The sequence below is a fragment of the Dermacentor variabilis genome, chromosome 1 (assembly GCF_050947875.1).
Source record: "Dermacentor variabilis isolate Ectoservices chromosome 1, ASM5094787v1, whole genome shotgun sequence".
NCBI classification, from domain to species: Eukaryota; Metazoa; Arthropoda; class Arachnida; order Ixodida; family Ixodidae; genus Dermacentor; species Dermacentor variabilis.
Window position 1 is genome coordinate 278,525,339 of NC_134568.1, and position 16,998 is coordinate 278,542,336.

Sequence of the window (16,998 nt, forward strand, 5' to 3'; positions counted from 1 at the left end):
GGGCCACTAAAGGCCATCTTCAAACCAATAATCAGGGCCAGACAACATTTTTTACTTTTCATAATAGTGAAAAATTCTGCAGAGTGTGCACACAGAAGAAAATTCAAACACAGTATTCAAAAAGGAGACCAATATAAAAACTGAACAAACAAACAGTGTGTAAACACTTTCGAGTCACTAAACACAAGTTTCTTTTTTTTCTGCAAACTAGAGGCAACATAATTTTACCACACTTTTGCTTTATTGTAGAAGAGCAATTATGAACAAAAGGTTCATAAACACAACACTACTGACTGTTAGTTTACGCCTTGATTTCTCAGGATGTTGTATGTTTATTAGAATCTGAATGAAACTTGCTGGAAATTTTCTGTCTGTACTTTTACACACCGATATCTGCAGCAAACTTGAACATTTACCATTTTGCAATTTTGTTGAAGCTGAAATTGGTTAAGTGCGAATCATAAAATAATGAAGAACTTTGAAAGTGCTATGTGAGACGGGGTTACATATTACTGTTCTTATTTTCTTAAAGGGACACTAAGGAGAAGCACATTAACAGTTTATACTAAAGTATACTTTAAAAATTCTATTTTTGCTGATTCCCTTATAAGAGGCTGACCATTGCAAGAGAAAACAAAGGGAAAATTGCAATTCTTGAATTTCGCGCTGAAATCTGGGTGCCGGTACGTCAGTGTGACGTCACATTTTCAATCTATTTTCTCATACTTGAGCCACTGTGGCTCAGTAAAAGTTCTTGAAACTTGTTAAATTCCGTCTTTGGCTCTTTTAGAATACAATGCAGTCAATCTTTATCAATTACAAGTTAACCAGAAGTTTTCAAAATCCGTAATATCATGGCGAGTTGTTGCGGGAACTTGAAGGTGGTGTCGCCACCAGTATATTCTTTTGCATCTTTTTTGGCTTACCAAGCTCATTTAATGGCAAGAGTGGCCTTTCTTGCTATTGTAGAAAGGCAATTTATACAGCGCAAATTATTTTTCTCTTCAGTGTCCCTTTAATACCGACCAATAATTTTGTACAGCATGCAATGGAATGAAATACAAGGCATGATGTAAGAACATCTGCTGTGAAGCTGTGCCATACAGATAGAAGGAGTGAAAAAATGAATAAAGTGTGGCAGAGTAAGCATTCAAAGGACTAATACAATTCTTAAAGTAAGCAACAGCTCAGGTTTACAACGTGCTTTGGATAGTTTCGTTCTTAGCATAGTGCAACTAACACTGGGAAAGTGTCGCTTGTTAGTGGTTTCACAATTGTTAAACATTATGCAAGTGTTTTGCATGGTCAACTGTAATGCAGTGATAATTTGGAACACATGAAATGCAGAACAGCACGTTCACTGTTTGTGTGAATGCTGTGTCCGACCAAAGCAGCCTAAAAGTTCAAAGCACTACCACAACACAAGGAAAGAAATTCACATTTTCACGAGTGTATTATTTATGTGGCACAAAGAAATCCATGGTACAGTCATTTGTGAGTATAAACTTATTTGCAGGTCACTGAGAAAGCACACTTTGCCGATGCACCCGCAAATACCTTGTATGTGTGAAGAAACTTCAGTGACACCTACTTGTGCACCTTGCAAGAAATAAGATGTTCGTTTCTGTACATATGTCAGCATGCATGCATTCACAGACACTTAACGCTTTTTCAATATGCTAAAAGCTCGTTAATTCACAACTCGTTAATTCAAACTTTTGGATAATTCAAAGTAGCCACCGCAGTCCGTCCAACATATTGAAAGCAATATGTAACGCATCCCGCTAATTCACACTGAAATGTGCGCCGTTCACGATAATTCAAACTCCACGCCATCCTGGGTGGGGAGAGTGCTAGTGCACGGGAGAACGTTGGCAACGCTGGTTCACCGCGTGGGCTACGCAGCTTTGCAAACCTTAGGAGAGAGCATCGCACAATGGGATTGAAGACAAACCTGGTGGCCCAGCATGTGATCGCACGTCAAAGTGCGCGGTTGGTTTCAGTGTTCTCACTCTGCAGGCAGAGCCACGGCAGCGTAGCCAAACAAATGCGCACCAAATAAAAAGTACTGGCATAGCTACTGAGAACCAAACGCCTTAGCAAATTTCAATTCTTGCTCCGTGATCTTGACGTAAGAGGTCGTGTGTTGGGCTTCACGGAGCATTCAGTTGCCAAGGCTGGCTGTGTGACATAATGCTCTCTCCCAACTTTCTTTTTTTCCTCCACGAGCTTTTCGTCTAGGCCCCACTGGAGAGAGATGCGTTTGCACCTGGCCAGGCATGCCAAACGCCTCTGTTGCAGGTCAGTTCTCTCCCCTGTCTCAAAAGTTTCTAGAAGAAAATGCGGACGCAGCGCTGCTTTTTATTTATTTTCTTTTTTTTCATGTTACATCTTGGAGGCTATGCTCTTTCTCTACAAGGTGTTCTGCCGAGAAAGTAATATCTAAAACAATGGCTGCCGCAACATTTATTGGTGCTTGCAGTACCAAAAAGCACAGCCTTTGAGATTCGTGGCTGTTACTCAATGTAAAGCATCGTTGGGATGGTCTTTGGACACCACCTGTACATATAGTGGAATTCAGCAACATGCAGCCAGTGCAGCTACGAGAGTACAACGGAGACCAACATCGCAGCAGGTTGTGGGCATTTCGTAAGTGCATTTTAGAGCGCAGCCTTTGCTCCTGCGGCAAGTGTCAGCAGTGCAAAGAAGCGTATAAAGTCCGACATTTTCGGCGCATGTCGCTTGCGGTCAGTCATGCTACGCTACTTGCGCTGCGTCAACCAAAATGCCGTTCCCTCTACACTTCGATGCGCACATTATCGGCTGCTCTCTTCGGAGCATGCGCCATGCATTGTGGGTCGACGAACGCACGGATAGAGCAAGAGCCATCTCGACGTCAGGCACGTCGGACCGCATTGGCCGTGTCCGGTTATGTTGACTGCGCCAGTGCGTTGGAACTATAGATGTTGCTGTTCTCAGCAACGTGATGCAGCGGGTGCACGCACGTGCTCACGCTATGTGGGACTACATACGCTCCTTAACCGAGCAATTTTTTCTGACTTTTATTAGTTAGAATTTTGTATTATTCAAATATTTGTAGCAACCCCTTGGAAATTGAGTTAAAGAGATTTTACTACATTGCCAAGGGACTGTAAGAAGCTTGCATTACTGTCAAGAGTGGTTTGTTGGGAGCACCAAAGTTTCCTGTGACATTACAACAGATGTATGCTAAACTGAAGCATGAAAAGCCAATATACGGGCTATCTCAACTGAACATTCATGCAATTTAAATAATAATGGGGCAGCTTTATGCCAATGAAACCAATTACATATAGTTATCACTTGCTTATACTAGTTCATAGTATAGTTACGGTAAATGAGCAATTATAATATCTTTATGACCAAAAGAACCACCGAATAATCAGTTGGCATATTTGTAGCTGAACCAGTACCGAAAGTTAGATTAATTTTAGTGCATGCAACTGATGTTACCATGTACATACATACATGTATATATATATCTCCCAGCAGTTTATTTTTGGGACCTCCACAGAACTACCTGTCAAGGTTAGCTTGGTGGACACAATTTACATTCACGACATGACCATTAGACGAATAGTTATAAAAAAATGCTTGCAGCTAGTTGCATTTTTTTGTTATGTGCAAGGAAAAAGTACTGTCAACTCAGTAATAAAAGTGGTAGCCACACACAGCTGTATCCATTTGTGTAGAGTGTTAAGTTATTTTAAGAATCATATGACCATATTGTTGGGCCAACCAATATTACCTTCATGATAAGGTTTATGCCATTTTGACTTGCCATGAAGGAATAGTTAAGGAACTTTGCTGAGTGGTGGTGCAAGCAGAACCCTACAACACATGTAGTGCTTCAGTTACGCTTCACTGGTTCTAGCCATCAGATGTTCGGATGTTATATAATCATTCTATGCTTAACTAGTAGCCTTATTATGTTCATATGGGCTTCCAGTTTCTAAACTATGTCAAGTGTTCCTGAATGATCCTTATTTATCTTTCTGTGTACAGTCACTGTAAGAGGGTTGGGCACAAAACACCATATATTACACTTTGTAATATGACAGGCGACAAAGTATTGTAGTACATTTTTGCCACACAATGATACATGGTACACTTAAACTAAGAAAATGGTCTTTCCTTTATTACAGACAACCCTCAAAGCAATTATTTTCATAAGTTGGCTAAGTCTTGGATAGGATTTTGATAAAGAAAGCATTTGCCACAGATATAAAAAATGACATGAAAGTACAAGGCACCAAACTGAAGTGCCAATAAGTTTACACATCCAAATGTCTTGAAATACTAAGAAATCAAGGCCTCTAGTAACACATGATGCAGAATGCGTAATGCTTATGAAATAGTGTTCAAATCAGTCTTTTGAAATAAGAATGTAGCATGCTTCAACTCACCTTCATACTACCCTTTAGTGACAATGATTATTAGGGGTGCACAAATATTCTAAACTTTGAAATAATGAATCGATTTAGTAACTATTCATGAATACAAATATTTTTCTAATACTTTTCAAACATTTAAAATCATCAACTGAGGACAATCAAGTATAAAACTTGAGCAGAAATGCAATAAATTCTATCCCTGTGGCTATAGTAGGCATGAAACACGAGAAGTTGAGTGGTGGAGCATGGATCCAGTCTCTTCAGACTACACCACCACCATTCGCACTCACCAATGAGCGACGAATATGCAAACAAACTGTCTATTTGTTCCTAATGCTCCCTTTTTACTTTTAATAAACTACACTACATCATTGGCTTTGTGATGACAGAAACTTACCAACATTATGAATACTAGGGTGTCAACATCACTTTATATCTGAAAAATGGCTATTCATTACTTGAAAACTATTAAATGAATGTTCAATAGTCTATCTAATTTGCTTCTGGCATCATTCAATTCATATTTTCTTTGGCTAGGGAAATTACTATTTGCATACCCCTAGTTCTGACACTACAATAACATCCATAGATAAGACAATGCAATTCCTCCTAGAAACAGCAGTCAGCAGCTGTAAAAATGTTTTTCTTTTCTAAAAACAACAAAGCTGTATGCATACTAATGCAATATATATGTACATGCAATAGCAATAATTATTATTTTTTTTATGGAAGAAAGGAATGAATATTTGTGTACCACTCTAGTCTCTATACAAGAATGGCCTCTGTAAGAGAAAGCTTAGGAAAGGCAGGTCATGAGCAATGAACAGGGTAGCCGATACTTCCTGGTTGTCCATACCCAACAAGCTACAGCAGAACTTTGGTATAATACTGTATGTTCACTGCCAATAGCACCCCTCAATATGGAGACACTAAGAATTTGCTGAGAAAGAGGCAAAAGGTTTCTGCATCTTAAGTGATCTTAAGTGAATCTTAAGTGAAAATTACCCCACAACATCATTTACATGGATGTCATTACTGGCCATTTTGCCTTGCGATTGTATCACTTTAATTTGAACTGTGGCAGTTCCAGCAAGGGGTACCAAGAGCACAGGCAAGACAGTCTACACACAATATACAAACCTGCCATCATAGCACATTTACATACCCTCAAGTAATTCAGTGTAGAATTTGTGAGGCCTTGTCTCGTGATGTTCTTGGACAGCTGTTCTAGCATGCCTGGGTCTTGCTGTTGAGCCTGAAAGGCATAAGGAAGCACCATACACGCAAAGTAACGCAGATGCATAACCATGTGTAAAACAAGAATGCGCACTGCATGGATTGGAAGTAAATAGAGTTATACCACTGGACGCATTTAGGTAATTACATATTCAAAAACTACTTTACAGCGGGTACATATAGTCACAAGAAAAACTTGGAACAATGAAGGGCACGAATGTCGGCAGCAAATGAACAAAGTTAAATGCCGATTTCGCTCAGCAACAGAACATCTAGGAAGCTTAACTGTGCTTTAACAAAGAAGTGTTAACCCTTTTGGGGCCGATTTTTTTTTATTGCAGATTCCAATTCTTCTGACGGACCTATTTCGGAAAAAATTTTCCGTCATTTTTCTAGGGTGACCATAAAGTGAGAAAGAAATATTTTGCATTGGTATATATGTACTGTTTATTCATGAACAAAAAAAATAAAAAGACGAAATAAACTTACACGACTTAAAAATTTGATGCACTGTTATACACATAGTTCAAGGCTTAGAAAATGCGCACACGAGAATATTTCGCAAGTGTCAAATGTTCCTGCTCTTACACTAATATTTACGTCCACAGCGTAATCGAACTGCATAGGTGAGTGCACTCAAGAAAACTGTGTGGTTGTGTGCCCTTCAAAAAAGCAAAATGTGCGACAAACTGCCACTAATCTTCATCTTATCGCGAACCAGAGGCAATTAGTTTTCACGTGTAAAAAAAAAAAAAAAAAAAAAAACGCATGCAGGGCGGCATCCTTCCTAAGTGCACACCTGTGAGCACTAAACGCGCGAGAAACAAGCACTGGCCCTTTAAGCGATTGGTAACGAGATAGCCATCAGTTTTGCAAGCGCAAGAAGCCGAAACTGTCCATGGAACAAAACCCGAACCGCCACCCACCTGCGCGTGCACCAATCTGCGAGCGGTAGTATATAGATGCACGGGAGCAAACTAGCTCTAAAACAAACCATGCACCGAGAGGGAGGCGTGCGAAAAAAATTCCCTGTATTCCCACATAGTGGCAGCACATGATAGAAAATTAGAAGTAAGGAAATTGGCGCACTTTTTAAATGTACAGATGGCGCCATAAATATAGGGCATCAACCATTTTTGGATTTACGTCATTGACCCTCAAAGGGTTAACTAATTCTTTTTGTAGCTCTTCAAGCTACAGCATTTGTCGCACTGATGTGAAGAGCCTTGCACTAGCAATGGGTACTGCAATAAGTGTCAGATAAGCAAAACATTACTACTATTTTAGGGGTACCCTCCCTAGCCAAACAAATCAGTAAGAGATTATTACACTGGGTTTGTTTGCTAATACTGCAAGTATCAATGATGTAGATGTACACATGTGCACGCTGTTGTAGTCTGGATGTGAAGTCAGCTACACATTCCACTGTCAGTTGGAAAGCGTAACAGTGCTGTAATTCACACAGAAAACAGCCATAAATTTATCACAGTAAACCATAGTGTAGCCAATTAGTGTCTAGTCATGTCTCGAAAGTTCTGTCTGACAGTTCTGCTTGTGGCAGCCACTACACTTGTTTGCATGCCAAGCTTTTTACAACCAGTATGAGTCTGTAGCATTGTCACCGTGACACATCTGATCTAACGCTGATACCACAACCGTAAGCAGGTATTGAAACAACAATAAGCAGGCTTTTGCATTGATACATATGTCAAAGAACACAGACGGAACACGTCCCACTAGCGGAGTATTTGCACGCTGCCCAGAAATGACTGACGAAGTTATGCCTGTGATCTGGCCATTTAGTTATGTGCATTCAGTTCCCAGCATGAAAGCTCCATGAAAACAGTTAATAAGCAGTATAAGCTGCATGGTGAAAAGGCCAAATGGCCTCCTAAAAGCAAGGAATTATGTTCTTAAAGAGGCCCTCACCAGGCCACATAGCAAATTTTGGTTATACGCTGGAAGTTGTTACGTACCCGGTACGGAGCGTTCTACCACAAGAATTTTTCGAATTGGTTCATTCATAGTCTAGACAGAAACATATCAGTGCCGCAAACTCATGATTTCAGGAGGCGAGCGTCACTGCCAACACAACACTCTCTCCACTTGCACCCGTCTAGCCTCTGCAAGCGAAATTCTTTCCCTGTGTTCTCCCATACCAAAGGTGGAGAATTGTGTGACGCACACGAAATGAGCACCGCCTTTTTTTCTTTCTTTTCCTCTGTGCAGCACACTTTCACTGACAGTCTCTCACACGAGCTGTTGGGTTTGTCTCGTTTCGCGCAGCGCAAGATTTTGTGCGCCATGCCCGAGAACAACTGACTAGCAGTATAAGTCAGCGCTACGCGAACACTGAGGAAGATTCAAGCGGATCACAGAGCATGATCGCTTGCTGGAACATGGTAGAAAATGACATAGTTTCGCTCTCTTGCTACGGTATGGAGTATAACAAAGACGCAGACATTCAGTATGTAGGTCTTATTATCTTGAAACTTTAATTTGTCCATTGAAGCAACAGGTCAAACAAATAACTGCTGTTGCTTTGAATAATCCTTAAAGCCGTGTGCCACTAAGAGCGATGTCACATCACTGCCATGTACGTAGGCGCACTTGTGCGATATACGTAGACTCTGGCTGGGAGCACGGTGCCCGCGAGAAGTGTAAATGGTGTCTGGTTTGAAATTTAAGCTCTTTCCGTGGCACGCAGGGATGTAATACATAGCAGAAACTATCGTTAGCACGCTTGTATGCACTGCGCTTGTCAGCTCAAAATGGCCAGACCTGGTGAGGGACCTTTAAGAACTGACAATATAACAGCAGTACATGATCGCTAACCCCCAGCCATCCTATTCCCTCCAGTGGCACATCCTTCTGAAGGCATTATACTTCTATATAATTATTTCCACAAACAGTGTTACTGCTAGTCTAGGAAGGCAAATAAAATTATGTGCCTCTTAAACAGTCTTTGACTGTACTGTCATAAAATAAGTTAATTATACGGCATCTCTGGAATGCTATACTATATAGTTAGAATAAAAAGTTTGAGCAACGTACCGCATATCTCACCTGGATGGCAATTAGACTTCGTGGAACCAGCTCTCTATGTGTGCGTGTTGCAAAGTGCCAAGACTTGATGCGCATCAGATCGTCAAAAGTGAACTCAAGGATGAGGCGGCCCTCTGTGCAAACCTACGTGAAGGGCAGAGCCAGAATAGCAGCTTTGACAAAAATATGAATTCACCACTATACACACAAACACCCAAAACAGAGCAATATAATGTCAATAGTTATATGTGAGGAAAAAAGAAAGAAAAAGAAACTGAGACACTGCACAGCTTCGCAAAAAAAAAAAAAAAAAAGCACGCAGGTCACGCATGAAACATACGGGCACTCAGGGTTGAAGTTTTCAGAATTCAGTTGACAAGAGATATCTGCATTACTTCACAGCCTGCTCAAGGACTTGAGAATCGAACAGAATCTCAACTTGTGCAAGTAACAGATCCAGTGCCCCTTTGACATCCAGGCTGCATGCTCAGGCAATGAAAGAAATAAAATTAGTCTCAACTCTATTCTAAAAACTTCAGTGAGCAGTTGCAGTCTATAGCATTTACTACAATCTAAAATGAATGTTCCAAAACAGATTCTTCTTCTAAAATATGCATATGGTTGAACCAACAAGAAATAAGGTAATGTTTTAATGTGCGTTATTATAGTGCATGCATTGGCTGGAGAGCTCAGTAAATGCACTCACACAATCTGAACATACATTTTATGGTATCACTTACAATGACAGCATTGTCTTTGGCAAGTTGCTCCTTTAGGGGATCTGTTGGGTACTGCCCACCAAGGCCCTAAAACAAAAATAAAAATGAAAAAAGAAAGTGGAAGAAACTTGCAATAAAGTAAAACAAAATTTATAAGGATGTTCTGGCGGGCTAGTTGCTTCATAGCTTTAGACGTTTCTTATAACTGCGCTCGTGGCGTGGTGTACATTTCTTTCTTGTGTCCTTGTTTTTTCGCGCAGTTATAAGAAATGTCCAAAATTTGTAAGTCAGGTAATGAATATCCAGCAACCAGAGGGAAAATAAGGAAACGAAAACAGACACACTTTAGCTAGCAATACTCAGAGGAATTCCTCATTCTAGAACCCTAGTGCTTTCTATCCCCGTCTCCGCTGCAGTGCAGCAAATCCTGGTCAACTTTAGCCAAGCTGTATGCAAATACTTTGACAAAGTTTTGCTCCCCTTTGCTTCCTCCAAAGGGGCGGGAAGCAGTCTGCAAAGGCCCGCCCTTTAATCAATACCAAGGAGGGGACAGAGAGTGAACCGAGAAGCCAAAACAAGTGGAGCAGTTGCCGTGGCAACGGGATCAATACAGTCAGCTCGCCATGGCAACCCAATCAATTAAGGGTAGGCCTCCTCTCCCATATCCTCAGTCGGAGCAGACTCTTCTTCACCTGACCCCCACCTGAGCAACAGGTCATGCTACTGAAACTCCCTCCTTGCTCCCACATTACAGAAGATACTGCACTGGCTTAAGCACATCCTCACAGGCAGTAAACTAGCTTTACCAATGAAGTACATTACACAAACTGCCTCCTCCCCCATACTTAATGAATGTAGGCACAGAAGATGAACCGCATGACACTGAAGTATACATAGAACATTTGGCCATACAAATTTCAAATACAGGATGATAATCATTGCTGGAGCTTATCATCCCGGAGCAGCACCTGGACTGTTAGAGCTACTACAGCAGAGGGCAGGGATTAACTTGAACCACCACAGGTTCTAAAAGTTCGCCGAAATGGCATCACATGGGTAATTCTGCATTACAACCCAATTAGAATTCAGCACCAATGGCTAGGAATTGAACCTGTAACTTGATGCTTAGCTGAAAAGCACCATAGCTGCCAATCCAAGGTGGCAGGTGCACGACAATAGGGGAATGATTTTCAGCAAGGCTTGGCTGAAGTCAACAGCAAAAAGAAATAATACATATTACAGGCAGCTTGACGATAGCACTCGCACACTTATTCCCACTTTCTGCAAATCTTGGTTCACATGCTAGGCCACACCAAAATTTGTACACGTGAAATACCAGGAAAGCAACATTAATTTCTCAACTGATTTAGCAAGCACAAGAGGACACAAAAGATATATATATAGAAACACGCCATGCAATGGCACTGTGCATAATGGAGACTACTGGCAATGATACAGGATGGCTTGAATTAAGCACAGTTCAAAGAGCACACATGCATAGTTATGTTGGTTAGGTGTGACTGTCCTTATTTCACAGAGTGTCCACATATTTTTGCCAGAAGGTCTCCGTGCACTCTCATGCTCGCAGCACTGCCATAACAGCACTCTCGAAGTATGCACAGTCCTTTGTGGTAGAAAGTCCTGAGGAATGTAGAGGTTCGCCCTTGTTGATAAGGCACATTAAAGCAAATTCAAGCTCAACAGACAACACAGATGAAACAAGTGGACACAAACAAGCCACTTGCTTTGTTGGTTTCACCTGTTGTGCTGAATGCTCTTCAAAAGATTAATAAGCTTGCAGCAGGATAGCAGTAAAGATCATTAGGCAGAGCACCATAAGCGAGTTAAAAACATTTTTGAAAAATCCTCAGAGGGGAAGAACAATGTTTACTATGGTTGCAACCATATGTATGGCCATGTCCTTTAAATAAGAAGCATCTCCATTGGCATATTTCTTCAAAATGCAGACTTTTGTGCACTGACACAAATTCCAGAAGCAAAAGATGAGCTATGAACTTTAGTACCATTAGGGAAACCATCATGAACAACTAACACATGTACATATAAAGATCAAACAAGCTTTCCAATTTACAGATGTGTTTCCAACGAAATAATGTGCTTGGCTCAGTAAGAAATGTTAGCATATGAACTATTCAATAGCTAGTAAAAAAGCAATGTTTAGTGTAATTTCAGTTTCTAAATGAAAACGCTAATGTAAAAGCAGGTTAGCTGACCAAGCATAATTTAACATTTCTTGGCACCATTACCACTTTTAATAACTAAAAAAGTGAGAGCCTGTTCACAAGGTAAAGAAAAAATAACTTTGTTCCAATTGATAGGTTCTACATTTCCAGCTGAACAGTAGATGCACTTGAACACCTAACAGCAAAACAATCTGCCCAACAGAATTATAACAAAAAAAAAAAAACTAAGCCAAGTTTATTTTTTCCCTTATGTTTTCTCTTATAATACAGCAACTTTTCGAATGAGACTATGCACCATAATATGCTAAAAACTATTAATTCACTCTTTAATGTAGTCATGTGTAAGCATGGTACAAGTTTTCCCATATTTTACTAGTTTAGTACAATACCCGTGTTGTCCTGTGTTATTTGGCTGCCGTTCTCTATAAGAGTTTGCCTCATCCCATGTTCCCAAGCATTCACCCTACACATCTGAGAAGCAAGCACACTGTGATTATACCACTAAACATAGTATCCAGTCTTTTAACATCATAGTATGCCTATAAATAATGGCAATCTGATACAGGTCAAACCATTCTCCCCTTACTACAATCTGAAACACATCATTGACATTAGGTGCAGACCCTTGATTGAAGGGGCACATTTTAATTGGATGGTATCACTCCCCATAATCTAGTAGAACAGAACTACAGTTTCACTCATATTGGGCATGATGGCCACCAATGGAAGTGCCAGCGCAGCAATTGTTCTTGCGTCGAAAGTAGGATCATGTGACATCACGAAAGTGGGATCACGTGGCGAGGGCGCACGTGGCTATTTCATTCCGCGATTTAGGATGTATATTTTATTTCGATTGCCCATCAACTTGTACCTTGTAGTTCAATAGTATTGACTACCGTATTAGAACAAAAACAAAGTTGCTGGGGGTTTTCTAGATATCTTCAATAGGCTTATCGCAGAAAATATCCAGCCAATGCCAAGATTTATTTTTGCTCTGCCTTATTTTTCATTCAGAATGCAGCGACAACAGCTGGTCTATGCAAAATTAAACTGGACAGAATTTTTTTAGACAGCCTCAATGGGTTAAAGTCCACTCCTTGGTATTTTTTTATCGCTAAGTTAACTTGCTTCTAAACATCGTCAGCATTCAAGATATGGCCAGATTACAGTTGGTGACAGCGACTGATCGAGATTTTTTTTAAATATGCATTTGGCGTGTTTCTTTTTTATATAAAGCATAAATAAAGATGGCCTTGACCACTACGATACAAAAAAGCGCTAAAGCTATGTCAAATTTATCATACAAAACAAAACTATGACAGTAGCCTTACACTCTCTCTTTCTTTTTTTTGAACGTTAGCTGTGATAAAACAGGAGGAAAATTACAAGTTTCACTGTCTGGGTTATGGTGCACTGGGGCACATACAAATGAAATAAAACTAGATGACACAATACACTTCTTATACAATAAATTAATAAGCGGGCGTGCTGGTAAAACCCAAGAATGCCACTAGAGAGATTTATTCACCAACAATGTTGCTGGTAGATTACGTGAGGAAGATACTTGCAGCGGAAAGCTATGTACAGATTAGACCTGCATTTCATGGCATGCAAGATGGCAAAAGACAATATGACGGAACCGAACGATGCGATCCAGGCGCGTGCGCACATTGTCCAAGAAAAAGTAAAATAATAATACAAATAATAATATGTACAAGTAAACCATGAACATCTATGGCAACATCCCTTAACAAGTCCAAACCAATTAAATGCCATTGGTTTACGAGGTACGTTGCTGTTCCACGCGAATGACTGGCTGAATTAGTCAAATATATCTAGTTTCCAGTATCTGATTGCTTCAGACAGAGTGGAAATTGTTATTTCTACATGTATATTCGCGCTGTAATATGTGTCAAAGTGTTTAACGACCGTTGAGCTTCTGCAGAGGCTGCCCTGCTTTCTATTTATGCGATATTATGCTAAAGCAATATCTGGCCTGAATTGCCACAGAAAAAGACCTGATATTATGATACAGTGTAAAAAAAACTTTATAATCAAAACAAAGAACAAGCATTGTTGCACGTAAAACAAACAACTTTTGTTTTACATGTATTGTTTCTGGCGTTCATCTCTTACGTTGTTTGATTCTATACTTTTGTATTTTACATGAAGCCCCTCCTTCTTGAGCCAAATCATTGGCTTACAGTATTTCCAATAAATAAATAAATAAATAAATAAATAAATAAATAAAAACAACCGAAATTCCACAGTAGTACAAAAAAAAAAAAAAACGAAGCACTGACGGCCCTGCAGCAGACACTATGGCATGCTATCCAACTTTACATGCAATCCAGGCATTGCCGGCAGATGGCGCCACGGTATTGTCCGTGCACCCAATAGTGGTAAGTGATTATTAAACTCCCCCCACATGACATTAATGACTATTGCGATACAACCACACTAAGAATTTCTTACAGTTTCATTCAGAATTATAAGCTTATGTAATGCGGAACTTCATTAATTTGAACTACAAGGGCTTAAAATGAAATGAAATTATGGGGTTTTACGTGCCAAAATCACTTTCTGATTATGAGGCACACCGTAGTGGAGGACTTCGGAACATTCGACCACCTGGGGATCTTTAACGTGCACCTAAATCTAAGTACACGGGTGTTTTCGCATTTTACCCCCATTGAAATGCGGCCGCCATGGCTGGGATTCGATCCCGCGACCTCGTGCTCAGCAGCCCAACACCATAGCCAATGAGCAACAATGGCGGGTACTACAAGGGTTTGAACAACGAGGTATGAACAAGAGAGAGCACTTTTGAATATTGCACTTGGCAACGTTTGTGGTACAGTGCACAATGCGGTCACTGACCAATAATTTGCAGAATTTGAAGATTGGGCAAGTTGGTACGGCATACTTGCTAGTGAAAAGCACATTGAACCGCTTAACACAAAAGAGGTACCTCTGAAGAAGAGGAACATACACACTGTGTGTATGTGTGTTACTCTTATTTCATGTTAAGTGATTCAATGCACTTTACACTATAAATAAATTGCAATCAATGGGAATCATCTAAACACTCAAGTAAACGGACTCCAAGATATCGAATTCGCTATAAAATGTCTTTATTCCACAAGCGACCAAAAAGGCCGGTCAGAATGTTATGGCACTCATGCACATGTGCTTGCATACGACCTGGTACGCCTGTATTTTGACCGTTTTACGGTCTCCAAATCCACCAAATCTCCATCTCCTGCAACCTAATCAGAGGCCAAACGCACTCCAATAACCATATGATCATGGATTTCTTCGCAAGAGTCAGTGTCTGGCAGTTTCCTCACATAATCGCCACCCTCTCCAACAGAGACATCGAGGGTAAAGTTGACATTGTTTGAAACTGACTGATGATTTGAATTAATAAAAATTTGTTATAGCAGTCAAAGAACTCGCCCTAGACCGTGTTGCAGTTTAACACTTAAATGAACTAACCTGGATGCTCGGAATTCATGTGACAAACCACAAGTGCAGTTCTTCACAACTTAGCGGCATGATTTGGCTTGTGCCATTGTTCAGGCACAATCACCTATGGCTGTATCGGCTAAATGACTAGGCAGATCGCTACTTTCGGTTTCAAAGAGGCACCAGCGAAATATCAAAATATCACTTTTCTGTTCGACTCAGTCAACTCGGTGGCCAAATTGGCACGTGGTCGTCCAGGCGGGGCAGGACAGAGTCTCAAACTGTGCATGGTAAGGGGCCTGAAATTTCCTCGAAGCTATCTGAATTATTGATCAGCAACTGTAGAGTATCACCAAGGCCTAGTGCCTTACCTTGAAGTTTTAAGAAAGGCCTGGTGCAAAAATGATGGATCGCTGAGCAAGTGCAGCAAATTCGAGCTGGGAATGCAATGGGAAGGATAAGAGCACTGGTGTCCCCCATGCACTATGTGTCTACCTGATGATGCCACAGCATTTAGTGCTGATCATTCATTGGTGATGTGGAACACCTTAAAAGCCCAATTCTTTACTAAATCATTCATTGGCTTGTCCGTTCAAGCGCGGAATACAATGACACTGTGATAAAACACTGCTTGTAGCGTACTTCACACCACTTCCGTGAAGAGGCAGCACTGTGGGCCTAACATATAATTCAAAGCTAAAAGACTAAATTTCCATGGTATGGACTATTACGGCCTTTGGCTCAGGTTTGTCTAAGAGGTGGTCTTTGAGAGCAAGAAATTTTGTTCAAAATAACTGTTTCGTGGTTCTAGAAGTTCGAATTTGTGGGAGTTTTTCTCTATTTAAATACATGCCACTCTGCTGGCACCAACCTATCAGTTCAAGTTTTCCATCAATTTGAATGAACAGATTTCTAATTACTGGGACTTCACTGTACAATGTAAACGTTGGCTTTTCTGGTACAGCAGCTCTGCCAACTGTATGTAAAAAACAAGCTTTGAGAGCACATAGGAAAAAGAGAGCAAGAAGAAAAAAAAGACTAAAATCAAGACATCACATTGGTCATGCAATATGTTTGATATGTAATGCACAAGGACACAGATATATCAATGAATTTCCAGCAGAAATGGAAACTAAAGGCAATAATGAGAACAACTTGGTCAGAGCTGTGCTCACCTTTGCCATGGGAAATTAAAACACTTAAATTCACATGGCACAGGCTGAGTTATCATTAGCAATATTTCTGTAACTGCTTTTGGAACTGAACCCTACTGAGGTGCTTGTAGCTACAGCAACCCACAGCCATTTGCTTCTCTACACAAGGCTATGTTCTTCCACGTACCACCACTACATACAAGTCTGTAAAAGCAAACCCTGCAGCCAAAATTCGAAGACCAAGACAGCCCATACAAATTATCTGCAATACATTTGAGGCCATACATTACCTCTGAACAAACACACACTTAAAAGAAGCAACTCATAAGCAATGCAATGACAAGAAAACTGCCAATGCAAATGCCTGCTGGTGCTATTTCATACACAAGATAAAATGCTGCTGGTGCCTAGTTTACAGTCCCTTATTAGACTAGATCCCCATAGTAAAGGAGTAAAACAATTGATGAAACCACCCTTTTAACAAAATTAAGCAACTTAAAATATTCAATACGACAAACCCTTCTAGAGCACTTGGAAAGCAGCAAATAGATGCAAAACGGTCTGGGAAGAAAATTTTCAAATTAAAAGCTTTTTAAAAGTTTACAGGAGCACAGTTACAAACACTTTTAGCATAACCATTGAAAACGGGCAACATATTGTGGGAGGCTAAGATGACAAAGTTAAGACAATAGCTTCATCAAACGCTGCTGCTCCAGAGAGCCTACCGTTTTTAGAACGT

At 40.3% G+C, this 16,998-nt stretch overlaps 1 protein-coding gene across 2 annotated transcripts in view; it reads right to left on the reverse strand.

Annotated features, from left to right (window-relative positions):
* The window catches only part of LOC142565493 (LIM domain-binding protein 2-like), a 398,298-nt gene that overhangs the window by 17,005 nt on the left and 364,295 nt on the right, over positions 1-16,998 (reverse strand). Inside the window, exons 7-9 of one of the 2 annotated variants that reach the window (XM_075676267.1) lie at positions 9,455-9,520; positions 8,736-8,858; positions 5,599-5,688 (exon numbers count right to left, since the gene is read on the reverse strand). In XM_075676267.1, the coding sequence (XP_075532382.1) occupies positions 5,599-5,688; positions 8,736-8,858; positions 9,455-9,520 (279 nt within the window). Of the gene's footprint in view, positions 1-5,598; positions 5,689-8,723; positions 8,859-9,454; positions 9,521-16,998 lie in introns of both variants that reach the window. The other variant, XM_075676266.1, reaches the window with a different exon arrangement.